A 25,473-nucleotide genomic window follows, 5' to 3' on the forward strand; every position below is an offset into this window, starting at 1 on the left:
AACCAAAGCAAGTTGAAACAAGGTCTTCATTCCAACACGAGAACACCGCTGAATGGCTTCAAACAACTTTTAGAAATTTAATGTTTTTCCTAACACCCATGAATTTATGAATGAACAATCGGTAAACTTTCTTTCAAATCAGTGTTGCTATTTATAGTGCCGTGAAAAAGTATTTGCGCCCTTCCTGATTTTGTCTATTATATTTATTTTTTATACCGAATGGTTAAAGATCTTTAGACAAAATGAAATATTAGACAAAGGGAAACTGAGTAAAGAAAAAACACATATTAAAAACAACTTAATTTATTTAATGAAAAAAGTTATCAAACATCTATGTGAAAAAGTAATTCCTCCCTTAAACTTAATAACTTAATTAAGTCTATTACATCACTGTGGAGGAATTTTATACTAGTCTTCTTTGCAGAACTGCTTTAATTCAGACAAATTGGTATTTGGTATGTTTTTGAGCATAAACTGCTCCTTTCAGGTACTGCCACAGCATCTCTATTGGGTTCAAGTCAGGACTTTGATTAGGCCCCTCCAAAACTTTAATTTTGTTTCTTTTTAGCCATTCAGATGTGGACTTGCTTTTGCGTTTTGGATCATTGTCTTGCTGCATAACCCAATTACGCTTCATCTTCAGCTCACAGACAAATGACCGGACATTCTCCTTAAGAATTTTCTGCTACAGAGCAGAATTAATGGTTCCTTCAACAATGGGAAGGTGTCCAGGTCCAATGGCTGTATTTACTTTACGCCAGACGTAATGGGACTTCTGTTGTCCAAAAAGTTCCACTTTTGACTCATCCATCTGTAGAATCCTAAAAGGCTTGTGGATCATCCAAGGGCTTTTTTGGAACTGTGATACAAGCATTGACGTTTCTCTTGGTTAGCAGTGGTTTCCACCTTGCTATTCTCCCACAAATCCCAGTTTTGCTCAGTCTCTTGCTTATTGTGGAGTCATGAACACTGACCTTGCTGAGGCCAGAGAGGGCTGCAGCTCTTTGGATGTTCTTCTGGGATCTTTTGTGACTTTCTGGATAAGTTGTTGCTGCACCCTTGGAGAAATTTTGGCAGGCCAGCCACTCCAGAGAAGATTCACCACTGTTACAAGTGTTCTCCATTTTGAGATGATGGCTTTCACTGTGGTTCAATTGAGTCCCAGAGCCTTAGAAATGGCTTTGTAACCCTTTCCTGACTGATATATTTCAACAACTATTTTTCTTGAATTTCCGTTGATTGTGGCATAGTGTGCTTGCAGAAACTTTGTGGTGACTACTTAATTCTGGTGGTGAGAGTAAATATGAGTGAGATTTGGATTCCAACGGGGCTGGCTACAATCAAGCCAGGCTCTGTTCAATCAGATGAATCTAATTATAAATTAAATTTGGTTAAGTGGTTGATTGAGTAACTAAGGAGACCATTACTTGTTCACTTAGGTGATGGGTTTGTGATAACTTTTTTCATTAAATAAATGAAATAATTTTAAAAATGTTTTGTGTTTACTCAGTTTCCCTTTGTCTAATATTACATTTTGTCTAAAGATCTGGAACATACACCACAATACCTAATTGTTTCTAAAACCAAGTGTCTGACCTGTCCAAGCAGATCTGTCATCCTTGCTATCATCGGTTTTAGTCCTTTGCTTAGCTATGCAATGCACACATTACAATTGGAGTAACAATGCTCCCAACACTTAATTAAATAAATTCACTTACATCTTGAGACCATTATGTTCCAAAAGCTTGTGATACATGAAAACCTCATACCTGCAAATGAAATTGAATCGATTCTTCAATTAAACTAAAGCGGGCTATGGGGATATTTCTTTACAAAGTGGAAAAATAGTATACTTCAGCATACTTTAAGTATAAGTATATGCATTTTCACAATACAAGTATTTTAAAGTATAACAAATAATTAGTTTACTTGTATACTATTTTTCCACTGGGGATGTTATCAATGAATGAATGAATCAATCAAATGTGCTGTACATGAAAAGACAGAAACAAACGGTGATTGAAGAATATAAGAAAAAACATTTAAGACCTAAGGACAAAACAGTTATTGTATTTCTGTGTTTTTTTCGGTGGTTATTTCGCAATCATTATTGCAATTATTCTGAAACTTGTACTGTTACCATGGGCGTACTTATTCCTGTTACAAGGTGTTAACTGGCGATACTTGTGTTGATGTCCGTTGTCGCCTTCGATGTAGATTTTTTTGGGGGGACGAGTCCTTGGATAATAGGATCGCTCACGAAGTTACTGTGCCCCCCTTTTTCTGTTCAGTATTTGCATCAGTGACAAATTCGCAGTAGCAACATATATCAATCACAATACGCGCTCTCGGGAACAGGCTGAGCATATGCAGGGAATGGTGTTAGTGAGCATCAAACCTTGCACGTCATTACTAACGTACCAATTCGGAACAAAATGTAGGCCAACTGTCTTGTACCCTGAATAATTTCTACAGTAGTCCTTTCTCCATAACGCGGCCCTTACTGAAACACGTACAAAACTGATAAAATGCGTGTAAATGCACTTTTTTCCTGTAATGTGTCCAAAATATTCCGTGAAACAATGTATCCGTATTATGTAACCTATAACACGGTGCACGCAGCCTTTTTACTTTTAGACACAACAAATGTAGCTCCAATACGATCCAACTATTTATGGTTCAAAGGAACCATAAACACATAAACATGACTGAAATGTACGGTTCAGTTCAGTTAAAGTGTAGGCCTGGATACAGCACTTCAGTGCTGATTTGGTTTCGTATAAATGTATTAACAACGTGGCTAACTGCTTAAAGCAAAACAATTTTCAAATTGATAGTGTTTCAGAGTTTGTGTCATTGCCAAAAGCCCTTCAACAACAAAAATGTTCCATTGACAAAAAATAAAACTTTTGTGACGTCTGAAAGGCGTTAATGGATGCGCTCCAATTTCTTTGAATGCGCCATATAGTTATGCAATCCCCACAGCTGTGTGTCTGTTTTTAGTGCATGTTATGGTGTTGTTGATCATTTTAACGAGAGTATCACCATAAGGATGCGAGTGATGTTAATCGCAAAAAGTGAAAGGAAAGCTATGGAATTAAAAATAATAAATAAATAAAAAAGATGGATCAAATTAAAGAAATGGATAATGAGCTGAGAAAGTAAAATTCATTTTAAGACTACAGAGTAGGAAACTTGATGAAGAAAAGAGCTGAAGAAAAAACAGCAGTGATGGGGGAGAGAAAGTGCTTCAGTCCTCTATGACAAGCTGATTGAATAGCCCCCTATTTTCCCTCTCTCTTCTCTCTTCTCATGTAAATCGTTTCTTCAGTCTCCCAGCCATCCGTCACAGGACAGAAAGACCTTGGCAGGCCCTTTACGAGCCTCCCACTCGCATAATCCCCTGGCCCACAATCAGGCAGCCAGCAGGGGGGTGGAGGAGGTGGTGGTGGGGTTTATAGCCAGGGAGAAAGTAGTGATAGGGCCACCTACACTGAACAAGACTGATCAAAACATCACATATTATAAGGCTCTGGGAGCGGTTAAGGAGAGTATGGCTAAACAGAGGAAGAAGCTATGGAAGGAAATGGGAGGAAAGGAAACTGCAAGACTGGGGAGAGGAAGGAAAGATGAAACGGTGTTGGAAATGTAAAGGAAAAAGTCAGAGGAAAAGGTTCATGGAGAAATTAAGGGGAAAAAATTGAGAAAAAAAAGTGCACCTCATGAATTGTCATCCCAAAATTGAAAATACAAAAAGTGGTTTCAACTATATAAATTCATGAACCCTGCACCCTGGAGAAAACAAAAGAGCGGGGGGAGTAAGATGAGTTTCGGGTCAACATTTTATGACATGTGGAAGGGGGTTTGGCCTACAGCAGTGGTGTCAAACTCATGCCATGGAGGGCCGTGTGTATGCAGGTTTTCATTCCAACCAATTAATGCTGCCTTAATTGAGTCCAATTACTCATTCAGCCATATGCGTTTAACTGCATTGAAGCACAGAATATAAGATAATTTTTATTTAGACAATGCGGGTCACCATAGACGTTGGGTCACCATTGTGCACAAACCTGCATCCCTAATTCAGCAAATAATTTAACTAATTATATAATCAAGATCTGAGGCAAGATACACACGGCCCTCCATGGCATGAGTTTGACACCACTGGCCTAAAGGAAGGTCGGGTGGTGCCATGGAGAGTAGGTCCATAGACTTCGGTTTCATCCTGCACATTACCGTGTTTATCAACTTGGGATGTACGCATTCACATGATCCCTGTGTAGGCTTAACGATGCCCACTGGTGGAGATACAATCAAATTACACCTTCAGAAGCATACGTTGGCCTATTATTTTGGAATTGCACGTGGCTATCCTAGTTGATTTTGAGAAACCATCCCAGAATATATAACCTGTTTTAGATTCAGTTTACGGTTACGTGTGCATTACGTTTTGAATACGTTATGCTTACATGTTTGGTTAGTCGTGTCGATGGACCTATTTAGTAACACGTACGATGCGATGTTTCAGGCTCATCGGATCGATTTAGGCATAGGTTTGGATGATCCCATCAAATTCGCGTTAAACGTCATACCTAACCTAAACCTGATGACCAAAATAGGCTCTACTTAACATAGGCCTAGTTGTTTGTACTTTGTTTTTCGACAACCATAGCGGATTGTATTAACATTTTATCACTTATTTTTTAATTAACCTATATCTTGTGGTTGACAATGTCATGCCTAGGATCTGATCAGTATACTTAACTGATGTAATGTTAAAAGTTGGTGTAGCCGACAGGCTATGCCTACGAGGGATAGCACGTCGATGCAACAATCAGATATTCGTCGATCAAAGCTAATCTTTGCCGCGATTGGGTTAAAATTAAAACTGAACCGGGCTCATTCCTGACATGCGACAACAATCGCTTACCTCAAAAATGTGCATACTTACAGAAGGCGTAAAACCTAAACAATTCGTCTAAATCAATGTATTATTACGCATGTCCGACACAGAAGAGCGCCATCAGCTCATTTTCAAGTGAACGTGAAATTGTTCGATCCATTCAAATTCCCCAGTGTACAATGTATGGTCCTTTGTTTATTTGATTGCAGGAAGAACCCTGGATTAAAAAATAAAAATAAAAAGTGTTTTGGCGACTGCGTGGAACTCCAACAGGTAAACATACAGAAAATGGTGATGAGGGAACGCTACACTGCTCATAACTAGTTTAAATCAGAATTCATAATTATCCTTTCAAGTTGCTTTATTGATCAAGATAGACGCTTTGGAAGCTTTTCAGATTTCTTTAAAATTAAATGGGAGTATGCATAAAGGCTAAACTTTGAGGGGCAGAGATCTTCATAGCATATTACAATACTGGTAAACCTCTCGTTTACGAATTACCGTCAAAATACACCTTAAACGGAATGTAACAAATGTTCTCATTCAAATAATGTACCTCTGCCACACCTGATGGGTCAACTTGATTCACATGCTGCTTCCCTCGTGCGGCATACAATAGGTACTACACTACGCATTTCCGGTGCTTAGGGAGAAGGAAAGGTGTGCTGGACACGACATTTAAACAGGGTCAAGTCACCGTCGTTGATGGAATTATACACTACAGACCACGTTGAGGACAAATTTATACAAGAACCCGACCTGAAGTATTCACAATTTATACAACCAGATGCCAAGGCTAGGAAATATTGCCTAAATTTTGTATTCCCAATTTTTACAAAAATAAATAAATTGAATAGCACACAAACAGCAAATTACCTTGTTAAAAAGGAGAAAGAAAACCTTTATTTAAGACCTTTAAAATAAATACTATACAGAATCCAATGTAGAAAGTCTTAATACATGGCTTCTGTCAAAAGTTAACAATTGTAACACATTTTAATAAATTCATTTAAAAAATATCACTGACACCCCACCTCCCTTCTAACCCACCCACCCACCCCAATACAGGCATTAAAAATAAAAAACACTTAAGTTATAATCTCTATACTCAAATCATTTTCAGTTTGGTCCTTGCATTAGACCCCTCCAACATGTTTTGGTGAGGTAGGTTACCAACAACACACCCCATTTCACGTCATTTAGAATGCACTTCTGTGTCCAAAGACGTAAATATACAATGGCAATTCTGGAAAGAAATATGCATTGAACAGCCTAGTTAGAAGTCAGACTCTGGACAAGCTCACTCCTTTCCATGAAATTCTTTACCTCGCAAAATGCACTCAAACTAGTCAGAAGGAAATTATGGATACAATCTAACAGCAGAAAAATTATAATCAAACTGATTCATGATTTTCATTTTTTTATTGGAGGTTTTCTCCCCTTTCCCCAAAAAATGTAAAATGTGACCTTAATCCAAACTGATTTAATATAGTATATGAAATGCTTCCAAGTCACTGTATGGTTCTTTAGGAATCTGAATGTGTTGTTCTGTGTCCAATGCAATACTCCAGTCTTCTCATTGCATACACTTTTACACCCAAAAAGAGCCAATGAGAAAGGCAAAGAGTATAAACCACTACCCTTTAACACAGTTGCCCTTAAGCTCTGAAAAATATAAATTCTTTTTTTCCCCCCACATCAATTCAATATTTCATCAGGCACCTGACAAGTTAGTTCATTGTATAGTATCCCTCTACCTCTTGTAGGTAAAAGTACTTTTCGATTTGTTTGATCCGAAAACTGCTTAAAGCGCTGAAGCACCCAAGTAGTGATTTAATTAAGGCAAGGAAAACAAAACCGGTTAAAGTTTGGTGAAATGTGCAGGCACCTCCCACTCCCAGACTTTCAAATGTGCCAACAAGCAGCTGAAAGACTACAGTTACACAACCAATCAGGCAACACTGTAGTGTTGCAATGACACCACTCAATATACTCCACAAAGGCTTGATTAACTTGTGTAAAGAATAGAATGGGAAATACAGCACAAAAACCAATCTGGACCATGTACTGGGAGCCCGAGTTCTAAATGGATTGAACATGGCCCTACTTCACTGCGCGGATCTTGTGACCGAGCAAGAATGAGTAGTCTCTTGTCCCCCACTTCAGATCTAGAAAGGGGTTACATGAACGAGAAGGTAAATACATTTCCCTGTTCCTACCGAGGGTAAATTCAGAGTTTGGGGGAGGGGGTTGCAACATAGGAGGGAGTTTGATCTGGATGGGGGTACCTCAAAATTGAATGAAGGGAGAAATATTGGGGCAGTGTTTTTCTAGATCAAGTCTGCCACATTCAGGGGCATTTCCTCCACAGTGGTGTTGTAGAAGGTTTCAATGTCCCGAAGTGTACGCTTGTCATCCTCTGTGACCATGTTGATTGCGACCCCCTTCCTGCCGAAACGGCCCCCTCGTCCAATCCTTTGGAGAGAAGGCGGGGGGGGATGAACAGGTTTGCTTCAGGGTTATAAGGAGCACCAAACTAGGCTCAAATTTCATATTACACTGGTCAGAACCTTCAAAAGATTGACTAGACTGAAAGCAAATTCCAAAAATCAAGACTTCATTTCACCACTTGGTTAGGGAGTGGAAGGACAAAACTGGAACTGGAACAATCAGGAATTGGCATAGATGTCTTAATGTGGAGCAGGGCTCACCTGTGAATGTAGTTCTCTCGGTTGGTGGGCAGGTCATAGTTTATTACCAAAGAAACCTGCTGTACATCAATTCCACGGGCCTACAGGAAAGAGGGAGGCAGTTTGTATGGTCAAACAGCTCCTGTACCAGATGTGCACAAAAGCTTTTTTTTTTTTTTTTAACAGCAGTACTCTGCTTGGCTTCATAGAATAACCCAGCTAATTCTGGGGTCACTATACCCAAGTAGCATACTACCACTACCGTATACTCTGAACAGGTTTCAAATTACAAACCTATACCATGGAATGACCATACATTAGTGTCAGTTGTCAACTGCTATATAGTTGTGAGGAGGGACAGGCAGCCCAATCACTGTGGAGAGCAGTATGAATTCTCTACCAAAGATCTACGTTCCTCCCGAAGCACAGAGTACAGCTGGGGGGAGAGGGAACTTTGGCCAACTGGACAGTGTTGTATTTAACACAGTAATGTCATAATAAATCTGCACGAAAATACATATCTGCATCTAGAGATGCCTTCACCAATCAGCCTAGTCAAAATATAATTATATTAATGTGTATTTAGAGAACAAAGGATTGTGGTGAACAAAGTCCTGCTTTCATACAGTGCAAGGTATATACAATCAGTTCAATGTGTGTGTTCATGCTGTATATTGGGGTGAATAAATAAGACTTGGGCAGTCAAATCAATGCTCATCTGCAGACTCACCAGCAGGTCAGTGGTGATGAGAACCCGGCTGGAACCTGAACGGAACTCCCTCATGATCAGATCTCTCTCTTTCTGGTCCATATCTCCATGCTGTAATGGGACAAGTTCAACTCAAGCAGCTGCACTCAGAGCATGAAATTCAACACACCTTGAATGGCTCGGCTGACCAGCATTTAACCCCCCCTACTTCAAGCCCGACACCAATCAAAGATGGTTGCAGAGCCATTAACCACAAAACTAAGTTCTAAAAAAAATTTAAAAAATATTAAGCAACAAAAATAATTTGACATTTGCCAACAAATTCAGCCATCTGCCATTCAACAGTAGCCTCACACCCACAACATGAATCAGTCCAATGTGTGCTACAGTGGAGTGTTGAGAAGATGACTAAGGATGCAGACACCTTTGGATTGCAGTCAGCACAACCCCCCATTCTGTAAACTGAGAAACTAATCTGTCCACAACTGCCCTGTGCCATGCACAAGCAGGGTTGAGGATCAGCATCTTACCAGAGCAGAGACTGTAAAGTCCCTGGCATGCATCTTCTCAGTCAGCCAGTCGACTTTTCGACGTGTGTTGATGAAGATTACAGCCTGGGTGATGGTGAGGGTCTCGTACAGATCACACAGAGTGTCCAGCTTCCACTCCTGGGAAACAAAACAGGACGTAGCATCATGGCACAAACGCGTTTGTATAAATGAGGGACGAATGTCTACTGCCGACATTGCAGAGGCTGACTTCGTAGAGCATCAGACCACATTCACCTAGCCACCTGAGCAAGGAGAGGGTGCCGTTTTCAGCCACAGTTATGTAATGATCATGGCCCCAGAGCACTGACACCCTGCCTACACCTGCTGGCAGAACGCTAGCAGGGAGATCAGAGCATCAGGGCATTCTGGGATCAGTTGACACGCATGGAGATCATCATAAAACAGCTCCGCCCTCTTGCCAGCTAGCACAGACCAGTTTTTATAGGCTCTGAACTTTGTGTCAGCTGCATGCAAGTGAATATGTACCGGCACAAGAATTCAGAGGGAACAGTAAATGAACACACTCAGGCATTTTGTAGGCAGCACAGTGAGTATATACATAAGGCACAGTGCTAAATGTTTTATCACAACAAACCAAATATCATGGCAGGTGAAATCTCCCCTCATTCATCTCAAACTACATATTCCACTTTTGTTATAATCACTATTCAAAGAGGATCAAGACCATGTGAAGGGTCAAAACGAAACCACTGCCAATTGACTTATTCTTAATGTAATATCCTAGCAATGTCTAGCACTATCAGTCATGATTGCAGGATCCAAAGCAATCAGAAAACATGCACATGTCACAAATGTCTTGCATTCATTGCAGATGGCCATTGCAATATTTACCACATGGCTGAATGGAGTGCATGCTCACCTCTTTCTCCACATTGATGTAGAACTGCCGGATACCCTCAAGGGTCAGCTCCTCCTTCTTGACCAAGATGCGAATGGGATCCCGCATGAACTTCTTGGTGACCTCCAGCACATCTAGTGGCATGGTGGCAGACAGCAGCACCACCTGAGGAAAATCAAAGGGCCATCAACACAAGGCTAAAGCATGATCTGAAAATCAGTACCACAAACATTCTCCAAAAATGGCTATGAAATGTTAAGTGGCTACTAAACTAGACAAGAAACAAAACAAGAGCACTACACATTTAAAGGAATCATTCACCATAAAAATGTTACATTTCTACTTCAGGAAAGGTCTAGACTCATGGCTTGAACTTGCCTGTGTGCTGGGGCCCAGCTTCTGGAAAATCTCATAGATCTGGTCCTTAAACCCTCGGCTCAGCATCTCATCTGCTTCATCCAGCACAAACATCTTGATGTACTTTGCAGCTGGAGAGGAGGAACCCAAAAATCAAAACCGATTCAAATAAACTACACTACAGTTCCACATGTAACAAAAGACACAAGACCTCAGCTTAAATCACTCTAGCACTGTCCTCTTTCTTTTTACCACTGCATTATGTTGGTTTCACTGTGCAGCCCATGCTGGAGGGGAGCTGTTTTCAGCCTTTGTGAACTCTGATCATGGCCCCAGAGCCCTGCAACCCCATGCACATCCGCTAGCAAAACACTAGCAGAGACACAGAGAAGCAGGGGATTCTGGGATCAGTTGACACGCATGGGAATCATCATAAAACAGCCCAGGCCCCTCAAAACCTGGATTCTCACTGAATTTCTATTCAGTCATTCTTTACTGCATCCTTTCTGCAAGTGGGGAATCCACATTCAGAATTGCAAATAATTATAACTGCAATAATACAAGGTGAAAAAAAGTAACAGTTCAAGGATATTTTCTGCCACTGCATTAACGCAACTTGTCACAGGACCATACAAGCAGCCCGTCAGTGAGGCATGCATGATTAGAAGTTCAAAGATGCAATGATCTTGTTCCAATGCACCAGATCGCAATACTTACACAGAAATTTTCGATTGAGCATGTCAAAGACTCTGCCTGGTGTTCCTACAACTATGTGGGGTGCTTCAGCCTGCAACTTCTGCACCTCATTGCGCACGTTGGTCCCGCCAATGCAGGCATGGCAGGAAGCACCCATGTAGTCCCCAAGGGCCAGGATCACCTTCTGGATCTAGAGAACAAAGTGTGGGGGGGGGCAGAGAAATTAGTGCTTCACTATACACAAGATAAGGCCCCCGTCCAGGGAAAAGCAAATGTCTTTACTACTTCATGGGCACTAAAGCATCTCAAAGCACAACTGTTCCCCATTGAGGGTTCAGAAAAAATTTCAAAGTTGTGGACTTGAGGTATCATTTTCTCAGAAAGCCAATGTAATGACATTTTGTAAAAAAGCGAGAAAAGAAGCTTCAACACTATGCACTCACATCAGTCCGTTTACACAGTCTGTTTCACCAGCAATACATCTGTGCCCACAGCATGAACCAGCCTATTACTCACTGTACAGAGATGACTGGGATGAATATGGATGCTTTTCCTCTACCCCTGACTGATTAAAGACTTGGTGCCACTGGCAGACACCACCTTGCCCAATGACAGGGGATAATTGAGTCAAGTAATGAACTTGGTCTCAATAACACTTAGAATTTGGTCTCATTAACATTGATACAATTGTCAGGGAGTTTACCTGCTGAGCCAGCTCTCTTGTGGGGGCCAGAACCAAGGCCTGGGTACCCTTCAGCTCTGTATCAATCTGCTGTAGGATTGAAATGGCAAAAGTGGCAGTCTTCCCTGTGCCCGATTGGGCCTGTGCAATCACATCATAACCTGAAGGATGAAGGGAGCAGTATACATTTAGAGGTGATGGTTGGGTGCAGGCATGAGAGTCCAGTGCGCCTGGCATAATGGAAAAAATTATATAGCTAACATTTTTTTCCAGCAAACACATAGGAAATGGTCTGTTGGGTTTTCATGGCCACAAACTGTGCACCTTGAGGCTCACCAAAGATGCTCAACCAAACCACAAACCATTATTGTATACATAGCTGAAGTTACAACCCAGAACAAACAATGCTGGAACATACACCATAGAACAGACATATACATACCCTTGATACAAGGGAGAATGGCCCGCTGCTGAATGGCAGAGGGCTTTTCAAAACCATATGCATAGATTCCTCTTAACAAAAACTCCCGCAGGCTCATATCATCAAAGCTGTCCACGATCTCGTTCCAGTTGCTCTGTGGCGAGGAGAGAAGGGAAGTTTGAGCCATGGGAAGTTGCATAATTTCAGACCATTTTCTACAGCTATATGTACAACATTAATATTTCAGGTCTTAAAACCTGAATCAAAATGCTGTCATTACAAGATATACAGTAGAACATTGTTACATCACAGACATAAAATTTTATACCACTGATAGTATGAACAAGCTATAAATATACATCCTGATTTAAGGAAATAGCTATCATTACAAGCACAGATTAAAGCTCACCATTAGGGTGAAACTGACAAAAAACCAACAGACACAAGCAGTACCCGCATGTGCTCTTGCTTCAACTCCAGATACAGTCTTCCACCAATGATTTCACAGTGCAGTTTTTACTCACCTCAATGACTCCATCTGGCTCCATGCCCTCTGGGCCATTCTCTCTGGGTCTAAAAAAAAAAGTTATCCTATTAACACTTCAGCAGAAATATATACATACATTTTCATCCGCTTAAATTAGCAGATTATTTCCTTTTCATTTTCCTATTCTGAATTAACCGGTTGATGTGAGCATCTGGACCTAAATAAAAACGCCCCCTCCTCCCATTTTATACTTTGTGATTACAAGCAGTCCTCGTTTGTACACTTGCGACCACGAAAATGCTCGTTTTAAAATGGTGGTGTACACCTTTGCGACGCTTACGACACGTCGACCGTGGGCGGGAGGGACTTGCGTTCTCGCAAAATGAAAATCGAGACGGCGGCCATTTTTTACTTTCAAGCATTTAAGATGGTCGTCCTCTGAGTTAAAGACCGGTTAGCAGGATCCGCATGTGCTATCGCTAGAATACCGGCACAAATGACATGCTACCCTTTCATATACCTCGATAGCTCCCGAGAGCCCAATTTGTTATCTTTTTTAAACTATCAAAGTACATAAGACCACTATTTTAGCCATTTATAAAAAGTAAATGCCAGGTTCCATTTCGTCTAACATTAGCTAACGGGTAAGTTACACAACACGCTTTTAACATACGTTAACTTAGTTAGATCCAACCATACAACGTTAAACACAAAGTATACATTTTAACACAAATAGAGCGTCTGACTCGTACTTCTCTTGCCGCTTGCCCGGTGGGTCTAACTCACGGTTTACGCCCAAGGCCTGCCTTTGTCTGGCCGGCTACGCAGACCATGTGCTCACATGGCACATTTTTAACTAGGGTGGCAAGATCACATGAATTGTGGATAAAGCCGAGCTACACCGAAAAACGAATCCACATACCTGGTTAGTGAAAATATCAATTTAAATTTAAATGACGTGTATATTAAAGCTGACTAGCCTTTCAAGCAAACCGATTTTGTAAAATATACGGCAACTACACATTCTACCCAATTTCACTGGTATTTGGACTTGGTGATGGTTAAAAAGTGTCCGTCCACTGCACGAGTCACGGAAACCCAACATTTAATTTGAGCTAAAAATACATCTTTCAAAAAAGCCATTTCACTAAAACATTCAATGCTAACGTTGGCCAATGGGCACGTGAGACGTTACGAAGTTACTAACCTAGCCGCGTTAGCGAATTACCTAACTAGTCGTCAAATAATTCAGTTCAGTTCACCATATACGCGATTTACAATCTGACCCATGGCTCTTTCTCAGAATTTCGGACAAATTTCTAGCACACGAATAGCGAGCTAACGATAGCTAACCAAAAATAAAACTGAGACAACGTTAGCGAAGGTAACCACTTCAAACCACGACCTTAAATTTATTCTAATCGGCACCACTAGTTACTGGCCACCTCCACGATTACTTTCCATTATAAATACTAAAAGGTATCTGCAGATAACAATCAACGACGAAGAGCAACAATAGACTGGATTTTGTCCATATGACAATAAAAAGCCGGCTGTCAACGCCTGGCCAACTAGGCCTAAACCCCATATCGTTAGCTAGCTAGCCATACCCTTGAATACTATTAGCCAGTTAAGGTTTACTAGCTAAATAGACACAAGATACACGAATATTAAAAAAACTGAATTATCGACCATTTTTCATAAAAGAAACCATTAGGATTCATAAAATCTACTATCGCCGTTGGCCTTACCTATCTTCATATTCAGCCGACATTATCACAAAGAGCGAATCAGCCGCGAAAATCTTTTATATACTTCAACGTGGCCTCCGATGTAGCTCTGTGATTGTAGTACAATTCCATCAATCGCTGTTAAGACCACCCATTATTGTATTTCATAGGTTTATAGACATGTCCTTTAAAAAGTAAGTGCTACCCACATCACACCTTATTAGGAAAGAATGGGTGTGGCTGAACCATGAATACGCCCCAGGAAGAGCACAAATGTATTTCATTGGATTTTGATTCCATGACGACACCGCGGCCATTTTGGCTCCAAATCGACTGACGTTACAACCGCGGTGGGCGCTGAATCATGCAGTTAATCTACACTACATTATTCATCATCTTTCCCCGCCCAAAATTGTTAGGCATATCAGGATGACGTCACATAAGGGACAACGTTAGTCATTTACCAGCACAGCAGTTAAGCAATAATAGTGTTGTTCCTGTTTAAACAGTTCATTCCTACGACCCTTCCATTATGGTAGTGTCGGTCATCCAGCAGCTTAACCACAATAACAGCAACCTAATTGACCATTAACTTATATTTCAGACTTCTCTCCCGGTTAGTTCCAATAGGCAATATATACAGTAATTAGTTTGTAATGATCTCATGACATCACATTTCAGATCTCAAACATGAAGTCAAAAGTAAAGTTTTAAATGATTACTCATGAGTCTGACAGAACCAGCTTCTCCACGGTTGAATATTACAATTACACACTCTCTGGCTTATTGCTTCTAGGCCATCATATAGCCAGCAAATAAAAACTACATCTCCCAAAGTCACGAACACACTACAAGAGAGACTGGGTTATTATTTTCACATTGCTAGTTTCAACACAAAGGTGACCAGGCATGCTTGCACCAGTAATCTTTGTCTAAGCAGAATGTGTGACTGTATGCCACATTGACATGCTTCATCTCTGGAAATGTCCTGCTATAAAAACCGATCAGTCTGTCCATATTAGAAAAATCCATAGGCTTAGAGCTCAGAAACTTTATATCTCAATTCACTCTTGCACAGTTGCATTCTCTCAATTAGCAAATGGCCTTTACTATATACTGAAAATGAACTAAGAACATGAGTAAAACATAATTTGTCACAATGAGAACAGGTCACACAGTCCATTTCGACTAGTAATTTTGCCTACTTTAAATACAAACTTTAAACACATATGCCTTTATGTGGCTCAATTGGACGTGAATTTCTGTATTTCACAATGATTTCAATGCAGCAGGTGTGAGAGGAAATCTTGCTTTTCATTATTTCCTTGTCTCAACCTTTAGTTTATTTCAGTTACTGACATCACAATGCAATTTTGAATATATAAAACAGTTGACTTTGTTCCACTAAGTGAGAGGTACTCAAATCTGACCCTCGGGGTCCAGTATTACTGCTGGTTTTTATTCCTCCCCCCTGGGAGGGACCGATTTAAACCTGACATGTCAGGTGAGTGTTATCTCTGGCCAATCTGTGACATTACTGGACTATGGACTATCGGGCAGAAGAGAAAATCAAAACTACTATTGACCTCGAGGGCCAGATTTGAGTATCCCTGCAATAAGCCATATCCACCCCTCCAAAAAAGGATATTCAGCAACATTAATACTTAGAACATAGTAACCATAGTTTAAAAATATATTATATACCTGACACCGTCCATTATTTATTTAAAAAATAAGAATTACCAAACCTCACCTTATCTTTTTCAATAAGCATAGCTTACCAGTTACTGTCATAAAAAGAATTAGAAATGAAAAAGCAATTACTCTTCCAATCCTAGCATGCCATCATTTGGCCAGACTCAAAAGGTGACAGTCTGTATAGAGATCCTTACAGTCCAAATGTGTATTATGTCGTACTTTCCCCAGCTGGCCTCAGTCAGTCTTGGCCCAAAAAAAGAAAATTCCAACATGAAAATAAAAAATCAGGGCTGGAAGATAAATTACAAGGGGAGAAAAAAATGTCCACTGTATGCAGAGTTCTGGATGGTGAAAGAGGATAAATGGGTGGCCTCTCTCACACTACCCCACTCCTTTGCTCAGTGTCACAGCGAGAGCTTGCAGTGACACAGTTCTTTGTACATGAGTCTCCTCAGCTTGGGCATGTCTTGCTGGCCAAAGCTGAATGGCTGCCCCAATGCCAGGCACTTGCAGTACTGGAAAACAGAAGCAGGGAGAGAGGGTATGAGGGGTACAAAGAAAACTGCTGAAAAGGGACAATGACAAGATACAGGTAGTGAAAGTTCAAGAAATCTAGAGAAAGAAAGAGGGAGGATGAGTATGTAAGCTCTGAGCCTTGAAGCAGTGTTTGTAACCTGAGCCTTTCGTGAGACAGGTCAAAAATCAAAGGTAAAATATGTCTCAATATGGGAATTGTCAAATACCAATTTAATGAACATGTTGAGCAGTTAAGATTCTGAAACAATGGATTCGTGGGTTACACGCTGTTAAGTGTAAAGGGACAGACAATGATTATACTAAAGTATCAGACTCACCTGGAGAACAAAAGCTCCACAGTCACTGTCATTATTCTGCCGGGCTACATTCTGGGACAAATAAAAAGACAATGTGGTCATTTGACACAATGAAAATCAACAAACTGATGCACCTGAGGACTAACCTGCATTCCAAAATAGGAGAGCAGTTTTCATTGTTCACAGCATGCTGCATATGCAAATGCTCAGAACCTTGTATTAGTCACACATTTACAATCACAAAATGCACAAGCATTCAGAAACACTGCCATTATACTTTGGTCAAGTGTGGAGGGGAGCACCCTTTGACCACATCAGATCGGGAATTCTCACCATTTTGAAAAAGCCTTTCCACCCTGTGAGAAAGTCTTTCTGCTCTTTCTTGACAGCCTCTGCCTGGAGGTACTTTGCAATATGCTGAAAAAGGACATGAACCCCATTAATGGAGAGTATTTTAAGCTCCCATGGCTCATTGCAAAGTTTTTGTCTACCGTGTTTATGAGATGTTGGTGAAATGTTTGATGGGAATTCTATTATAAAGCAAAAAGAATCCCAGCTTACAAAAACAAATCAAGCCATATTTTACACATTTTCAACCACAGTAAGCATAAGTAACGACATATGGATCATTTACTTAAGTGTGCGATGTGTGTATTGATGACAGGTGTCCAAAGGAGTTTAGTAAATAAGACCTATTTAATTTGAGCCCAAAAACCCAAGCCAATTTCACCTTCGGGCAGCGGCGGTTGAGGGTGCGTTGGGAGTCGAAATATGTAATGGCTCGTCGTGGGATGTCCACGCAAACCAGTGACCAGTGCACTTCTAAATGAATGGGAATCAGCAAAAGATCTTTCTGGAAGATGTTCACCTAAGAAGGTGGAGGAAGGAAGGCAAGAGACAATAAGCATGTTAGTATTAACTGGAGACCTTAACTGGTACACTTACATCCTGCCTGTTGCAGTGCTTCTACTTCCACCTAGAATGATGTTCCATGCTTTGACAATTCTGTATGAAAAAAAAATCTGTTGTAAAATCTAACTGATAAATTTCCACTGTTCTGTTGGCAGAATCCAACCTGAAAATAATATCATTAGTTGTCTACATTGTTAAACCCTTTAAAAAATATGAACATAAAAGAATACACCCATCTACTTTTGCTAAACCTGAAAAGATTAAATTGCTTAGGTTGTTTTCTCTTAATTTCCAAATTTCATACTCAAAAAGCCATTTATGCTTCCTCCAAGCACATGTACATATGTCTTATAATGTGGTGCACAGAATTTGACACAATACTCTAAATGTAGTCTGAGAACAGCATTGAATAAGATTATATAACCCACTCAATACTTTTTGCAATACATGACAGCATCCAGTTGGCCTTATTTAATTCTGCTGCACAATATCTAGCTAGATCCTAACAGACTTGGATCAAATGGAGGACAGTCAAAAAAATTTAAACTTCATTATAAACTGTTTATTTTAAACTTATTTTGCACATGTAGAACTTTACATTTAGTACAAAATTTAATCTGGCAGGTGTCTGACCAAATCTGGATTATAATAATTCATTCTTAGATTATTCCAGTAGCTTCCCAACAGACTTGTGTCATCTGCAAATAAAATTATTTTCCTACTAATATTCTTATCAAAGTAACTTTTGTAAATTAGGAAGAGCTGACTAAATACTAAATTTCCCAAGCTCAAACGTCCATAGTGTTCAAGCCCATGTAACTGAGATGTCAGTTCCTGAAATTTCCAGTGTACTGTCCATTGCCAAGCTATTATTTGGTGCTATTGTCTAGTGTGGCTGTGGTTCTAGTAGAGGCTGTACGCCATTCAATTTTCCAACATCAGAAAAACTGAAAATGTTTTTATATGATCAACAAAATACAATATAATAATAATAATAATAATAATAATAATAATAATAATAATAATAATAATAAAACAATTGCGACTACTGTCATCAATAGGTGAGAAAAAACATGACAATAAAGATCAAGCTTTCTTACGTTTTTTGTCCAACGTTTGACCCCGTCGTAACCTTTTGTCCTCAATTTGTCATAAAAGAAGCTATTGAAAAAATGAACCTGAGAGACAATGGAAAAAACAAAACTAATTACTAAGTTGTACAAACATGAATAGGGTTTCTCCCCATAGATAAAACCATATGAACTGAACCCTGGGCTGAATTAACAAACTTAACAGAGCCAGTCACCATGTGTTATAGGTCAATTCAATCTCCTCCAAAAAGTTAAGTTATGGCAATACTTTGGCTAAAAAAACACACAGGGCTATGTGATCTCATCCATTACCCAAACACTGTCACCCAAATAGTTTAAATGACGTGCTGCATCGGTTCTCTTCTGTACAATCCCTATGTTCACGTCTGATAATATGTTGGATACACTGCTTATTTAACAACCTCAATATTTATATCATCACATTTTTATACCCTTTGTTTATTCTCATTTTGAATGCTCAATTTGTGTTCGTGTCCATCGCTGCAACCTCTTCTGTCAATTTGGGAGAGTGAAGACAAGCACGTGCATGTGATGTCAAGTCGCTGCTTGTTTTCATCCCACAATCAGGTAATTATGCTCGCACACACATTGAGTCAAAGGAGGACACTTTTCATGTCTCATGCATCACTGCCAATGTTAAAGACAGGAAAATAACTAATGACTGAAGGACAGGATGACTGAACAATGCCCCTTTTGAATCTGTTAACACGATATAACAAAAAGCAAAGTGCTAGATGGCAGTCCTGTCAACAGCCTGAGAGACAATGCACTGAAACACAGTATGAAGTTTCCACCATGCAAGTGTATAAGCGGAGAGTCATGACAAAAGTGCAGGACCATGGCACACAGGAAAAGCAGCCTAAAGCCCTCTGACCCTGTCCCAACTGTGTAGCATCCCACCACTATTTCCTCATTCACTAATTCAAATACAGCCACAAACAGAAAAACAATGGGATGGTGGTCCGTAATGCTTGTGGCTGTTGAGTATATTTAGTCTCAGGAAATGTACAGTGGAAACCGTTCCTCTTACCTTGTCTGGCACAGAGTCCATCACCAGATCCCCATACATGTTCATGACCTGACAAATGCAAGCACACCACACCAGGTTAAACACAGAGAAAACAAAAATGCTGCCATCGCCACAGCTGGAACAGCAGGGCTCAGCTGCAAGAACCTCACTGGGCCTTACTGAAAAGTTCCCCATGCTATTCCTATACTGCTATAAGTACAAAACCTTGATTTGCACATTGTCATCCCATGCAGTAGGCAACTGATTTTACACAATCTACAACTTTCATTTAATGAACAGCAGTTTAGACTGCATGAATATCATCTATCATAGGCTATATTTTGTATTTGTTTGGTATCAGATTAATTATACGCCTACTCATGCTTTCTTTAATAAATGAAAAGCTTTAATAATCACACAACTAAGGTTTGAAAGTGGACAATTATCATTTGAAAAAGTTAAACAAAAAAAAAAATCATCAGAAGAAAATGTTAGAATATGAGACTACAATATGGTAAATTCCATGCAATAGTGGTTCTGATGACTCAGATATGGAAATTATTTTGCATCATATTTAGTGATGAATGGAAGCTTAAAGTTTAAAATTTGCCCGAGCATCATACTGTTACAGTGGAATTGCCGTATGCACCTGGTCGTTGAGCCAGTTCTGTCCATAGAGAGTGGTGAGGTCATCCATTGTGAGGACATGTCGTTTGTAGTTTACACGGAACCCACGCACCACGGCAGTGCCCGACAACCGCTGGAGGATTGTGTGCTGCACCACTGCCTTCCTGGGGGGCACAACACAATACTTTTTCAGCATTTTATACTACCAACAAGCTAATGAGACAGACATAATTAACTTTAGTGTTTAATGTTTGTCCAATTGTCCAGGAGAAATTAAAATCAGGTATTGACAAAAATGTGAAAATTCTAACGTTTAAAAAAAAAAAATTAATTATAATGTTTTTTCAGATTCAAAATACATTTGAATATTGACTTGACAGGCCGGTTAGAAATAGGCCTGGCAAGAGTGTCAGACCTGTGTGACTGAGAGAAGCTCTCACTGAAGATGTCCTGCAGCTTTTCCACCACCTCGTCTACATGGATGGGGATAAGGCTGCCGTACTGCTGCAAAGACTTGTCCAGTATCCCTGGAAGGACAGCACAAAGGGGACCCTCATCAGGTCTCCACTTACACATACTTAACCCCAGGGTGATACAGTCGTTCAAGATTGATTCATGAATTCAATTTTCAGCTGGAGCTGACCAGAGATAACTAATGTAAAATAGATCACAGAGACAGTCAATATAACAACTGTAAAGGGGAGCCTGTTGATTTATAGGTGGCAGTCATATGCATAAGAACAGTATCAGTGTTACCTTGCACACAGGTCAATTGTTCATCAGTCAGGGCATTCTGTATGCTCTGGGATGCGGAATTGTCATGCGGGCCTGCAAGGTCATCAACTGAGGCTTCTGAGATTGAGTCACTTCCTCTAATTCCAATCCGGAAGTCTCCAGGGAAGCCATTCACTCCACAGAATTGGGAGTCTAGGTGGGAAAGGACGATGAAATGGTTAATAACACAACAGAGTGCTTTTTTACCCTTATTTTTCTCTTAATTTGGCATGTCCAATTTGCATGTTAAAGTTTACAGACATACCCTCCTTCCGGAGGGTGAAAGCAAGTGCATGCTTTCTTCTGTATTAAGTCACAAAGTTAGCTCATTTTCCACCTGTTATATATTTTTCCACTGGCTACCTGCAAATACTATAATTGATTTTGAGGTTATCTTACTGGTTTTAAGAAAAACTGTCCATCTCTTACTAAGATATCATCCCTGACAAAGCCTCAGATGTCATGATCTACCTCAGTAGTAGTAATTTTGGTCATTTTATTTACTCCTTTGTTTTAATTGAATGCTTTTTTTAAAAGTCTTTCTTTGACTGATTGTTTTTATTTGTTGTACTGTGGGCTACTACAGCAACAATTATTGTTTGAAGCGTGCATTATAAAGGAGTTATTATTTATTATTATTTCCTGAAATGACATCAACCCACTCCTTCGTTTGACTCTCCTGTCCATCACGTAATCTTGCACAGACAATGAGTAGGATGAGCATACATATCTGTATATTTTAAATATTACATTAAAGTAAGCTAATATATCAACAAAAATAGCATAGGAGTTGAAATGAATGGAAATTGAAATCTCTTTTACATAAGTAGCACTCGACACTAAAACGTTTGCATTTATTTTTCTAATATTTGACATTTAGCCTACCATTCATATTTAATCACCCATTTCAACTGCATTTCTTTTTACATTTAAAACTGAATGAAAATCTTCTGTCAGTCAAAGCTTGTAGATGGGATCAGGCAAGCAAGCACTTTCTCCAGTGGGCCAAGTCAAGCTGCATAGGTCATAACCATTTTCAAAGACAAATATGCTTCCCCGGTTATGGTTTCTAGAAATCAATGAGCTCTAACTTGAAAAGCTGTCAAATATGACGGAAATTTGTCACCTTTTTAAAGTACCAAGTCTACTTAAAATCTACTTGAGATTCTACCTTGTGTATGACTCCAAAGTAAATTATCATTTGCATTTGCCACTCTTAATATTTCATGTATTTTAAAATTCAAAAAAACATAATGTTAGTAAATTGGAGAAACATGGAAAATAATTGGCTATCATGACTGACAAACCTTACAGTTAACCACATTTCACTGGAGTAGCATAGTTTCTCTCAGAAAACAAACAAAATATTTAATTGAAACATGAACTCTGACATCTCCTAATTTTTCACAGCAATTATGGCATACCAGATGTATCTCAAGCCATTGAAAAAATGACAACATCGGTCTACTATTATTTACATGCAGTAGTACCCAACACCCGAAAGCACAAATTAACTACTGATTAGGCTCTGTTCATGTCTTCAGTGACAGGCCTCTTTCACTCACCTCAATTTTGTTAGACCTCCATATTTGCTATCCATTTTTGTTATCCTTTTGTTGCTCAATATTACCTTAAATCACAATTTCATACTTTTGGGGTAACATTCTAACTTTTTTTTTTTTCTTCTTTTTTGTCTAAAATATATGTGCAAGTACCTGTACTGCACTTTTTTAACCATTTTCAAAAATGTAAGCCTAATTTGCACTTGCATGTTTATGTGGATATTTGTCTTAGTTCTGTGCACATCATTCATGACAATGCTGTTTAATGCACTGCCAACATTTAACCAAATCTCACCAGTCTTGGCTCCCCTCTGCAGGGCAAGTGGAGCTCCTTTCAGAAGTTCTTCTCCTGTCTGGATGCCACTAAGCTTAAGATTCAGATGCTGTTGTCGTCCAGACCATCTGTAATGGCGCAACTTCTTGGGCAACCTGTGCCCCAAAATCCCCACCCTCTGGGCCCGCTGGCGCCAGGTTTTCCAGTGGTGGGCCAAGTGACATCGTAGGCTCCCAAGAGTCCGGTTCTTCTGCCACCGCCTCAGCTGAAAAGGCCTGAGCACACTGAGCAGTGATTCATTAGGGCTATCAGGTAAGTTCCCGGTATCATGCCCAGACTGTTGCTGTGGTTGCAGCTGCAGTTGCAACAATGGTGGAGCTTCCCACTCCATATCCACTTTTTCCCCCCAGCTGCCACCTTGATAATCTATCTCTTCATCATCACCATCCTCTTCCTTAGGGTCCATAAATTCCGCTTCCCAACTTCTGGGCTGAAGGCCTAGTTTGAGGTGCACAGGACTGGGGGCATGGTGAGTTGAAGAGGTGTCCATGAGATGCCTTCCTGCCATGCCCCCTCCACCACTGCCTTCCTGGCCCCCAGCCAGGGCAAGTTCACTCTGCCAGCGACTCTGTGCCAGGCTGCCGCCACTATCTCTCATGGTCCACGTACACCCCACTACCCGTGCCAGCCCTCCACCACCCTAGGCAGAGATCAAATAAATAGAGAAAATGTACAGAGTGAGGCAAGAAAACTCACACGTGTCTTGTAAAACAAGTAAACACACATACTACAGTTAATTGTGGTGAACTAGCCTATTAATGTACGAAAGTACCAGCGCTTTATCCAAAACCTTTTTGCACAGACAATTATGACTACTCCGTTATCTGTTTGCGTATTTTCCGTAAACATTTTTTTATCCCAAGTCTTTAAATGATTATTACAAAACGGTAATACAGCTGCTCCAGTATATTTGCCTCTTCTTTTGAAGTCGTGCAGTTCAAATAATTTTAAATCAATCTGGCACCAGTAACATTGACCGCTGCATTTCATGCATGGAGTAACAGTTAATTTTAGACCATACAACAATCAAGTGTCTTAATTTCCCTATTTCAGAAAAAGGACGATTTGATCTAGCTATCGATAGCTAAATTGATAACTTGCTAGCGGTTGGTAGCACGCTCGGTATTTAACAGCACTGATATAAATTACCTCGCTGGCTAGGTTAGCTTTGCGTGTAGGTACCATACTGTAGATTAAGTTCACCAACGTTAACGACTGAAGCTGGAAAACTAGTATAACTAGCGGTTACCTTTCACTCAAAGTGTCATAAAGGAGTATGCTGGTTATGCTAACAGGTCATTTGGCTACGAATCTTCGCTACGAATTAAACGCGTGTAGCTAACTCTAATGTTAGCCAGTTCACTCGTAAAATAGACTAGCAATGAAATCTATTAAGTCGAAGTTAAATAATGTTGTTTAGACGCCCTCGTACAATATAGAGAGTTTATATTGTCAGCTGGTTAGCTTGCTATGTTGACGTTCTATGAGAACGCAAACCAGCCTCGCTCGGCTTGCTACCAAGACTCGCGTTGCATTAGACTTCATTCTTTAGTGTTATCTATATACTTGTGTCGGTGTTGTTTTTGAATGAATGTTGCTTTTGAACCATTCACATGGGGGTTGTGCAGTACAGCTAACTACTATGTTGGTTAGCATAACGTTACATTTACGAAATACAGACGCCGCTCGGCCTCTTGATTCCACTGTGACTTATGTGTGTCGCGTTCACAAAACCTGGCACTCACCCTTACACTGTAGCTTTTAGTCAGTACTGAGGGTTTCCTACTCAGTTTATTTTCTGACGTATTTAAACGACTTAGAAACACAAACCAAAAAGAAATCCTACTTCAAATTATGCCTCATTCAATGGCCACCGGCGCGTCTTTAAAACGACAGCAAACACCTTCCGCCCGCCGCGTCTCACCGATGATGTCATCACAATACGAGGAGGATCTTGCGTGTGTGTTCTTCATGACTGAATGAGTACTGTTGTTTTGTATCAGCGTTTTACTCTTCAGTGATCATCACAGAAGACCACACGATAAAACACACGTTCAAAGGCATCGTTAACAGTTAATATGATTCTTATTCAAATGTAGTTAACTACACATATATTAAGCCAATGCCTGTGATTTTGCCAAGCCAGGCAATATAGATCTTGCTGTTCCCTATACTTAGGCCTACTATAATATCAGTATGATTAATACTGATAATGAGTAATGAGTAATGAGTAATTTCATTTGAAATTTAGAGCCACCCCTACAATACACATTAGTAAACGTTCAGTCATTAATGTGCTTTAGATATCCAATCAGCACAGTGCTCGGGACAACCGGTTTTTCACACAGTTGACATATTAGAGCCAGAAAAACAAAACTTCTCTTCCCTGGCTTTGTTTTTCAGTTTTTAATATGTTGTTCAATCTTTTAGGTCCTTTCATAAATGGAACCTCCTACTATGCTTACAATCCCCTCATATAGGCTGCTCACCTATAGGCCAAAACTGGTCAACGAATAAAAATAACAGG

General features: G+C 40.0%; 2 protein-coding genes and 2 non-coding genes across 10 annotated transcripts; all 4 read right to left on the reverse strand.

Annotated features, from left to right (window-relative positions):
• Window positions 1-6,596: 6,596 nt before the first annotated feature.
• eif4a1a (eukaryotic translation initiation factor 4A1A) lies at window positions 6,597-14,227 on the reverse strand. Of its 2 annotated transcripts, XM_064328795.1 has the most exons (12): window positions 14,107-14,227; window positions 12,393-12,441; window positions 11,890-12,022; window positions 11,469-11,608; window positions 10,787-10,955; window positions 10,091-10,200; window positions 9,734-9,877; window positions 8,833-8,970; window positions 8,324-8,413; window positions 7,615-7,694; window positions 7,192-7,378; window positions 6,597-7,071 (listed from the first exon to the last, which is right to left on the reverse strand). In XM_064328795.1, the coding sequence occupies exons 1-11, from the start codon at window positions 14,127-14,129 to the stop codon at window positions 7,234-7,236; spliced, it is 1,221 nt and encodes a 406-aa protein (XP_064184865.1). In that variant the 5' UTR covers window positions 14,130-14,227; the 3' UTR covers window positions 6,597-7,071; window positions 7,192-7,233. The 2 variants fall into 2 exon arrangements, with proteins under 2 accessions (XP_064184865.1, XP_064184864.1); XM_064328794.1 differs by having other exon boundaries at window positions 6,597-7,378; window positions 14,107-14,226.
• On the reverse strand, window positions 9,116-9,256 carry LOC135252080 (small nucleolar RNA SNORD10). The gene has a single exon (XR_010329310.1). It is a non-coding gene; the product is annotated as a small nucleolar RNA SNORD10 (small nucleolar RNA).
• LOC135252079 (small nucleolar RNA SNORD10) lies at window positions 10,370-10,508 on the reverse strand. The gene has a single exon (XR_010329309.1). It is a non-coding gene; the product is annotated as a small nucleolar RNA SNORD10 (small nucleolar RNA).
• Window positions 14,228-15,103: 876 nt separating the features above from the next.
• Window positions 15,104-24,930, reverse strand: LOC135251390 (sentrin-specific protease 3-like). 6 transcript variants are annotated; one of them, XR_010329137.1, is made up of 12 exons: window positions 24,096-24,474; window positions 22,908-23,586; window positions 21,033-21,203; window positions 20,692-20,803; window positions 20,299-20,440; window positions 19,671-19,718; window positions 18,629-18,706; window positions 17,347-17,484; window positions 16,950-17,033; window positions 16,763-16,829; window positions 16,638-16,688; window positions 16,214-16,298 (listed from the first exon to the last, which is right to left on the reverse strand). XR_010329137.1 is itself a non-coding variant. In XM_064328792.1 (11 exons), exons 2-11 carry the CDS (start codon window positions 23,542-23,544, stop codon window positions 16,188-16,190), a joined length of 1,572 nt encoding a protein of 523 aa, XP_064184862.1. In that variant the 5' UTR covers window positions 23,545-23,586; window positions 24,793-24,930; the 3' UTR covers window positions 15,104-16,187. The 6 variants fall into 6 exon arrangements, 5 of the variants coding, with proteins under 5 accessions (XP_064184862.1, XP_064184861.1, XP_064184857.1 ...); XM_064328792.1 differs by lacking the exons at window positions 16,763-16,829; window positions 24,096-24,474 and adding an exon at window positions 24,793-24,930 and having other exon boundaries at window positions 15,104-16,298; XM_064328791.1 differs by lacking the exons at window positions 16,763-16,829; window positions 24,096-24,474 and adding an exon at window positions 24,692-24,864 and having other exon boundaries at window positions 15,104-16,298.
• Window positions 24,931-25,473: the final 543 nt, after the last annotated feature.

The sequence above is a fragment of the Anguilla rostrata genome, chromosome 3 (assembly GCF_018555375.3).
Source record: "Anguilla rostrata isolate EN2019 chromosome 3, ASM1855537v3, whole genome shotgun sequence".
Lineage (NCBI taxonomy): Eukaryota > Metazoa > Chordata > Actinopteri > Anguilliformes > Anguillidae > Anguilla > Anguilla rostrata.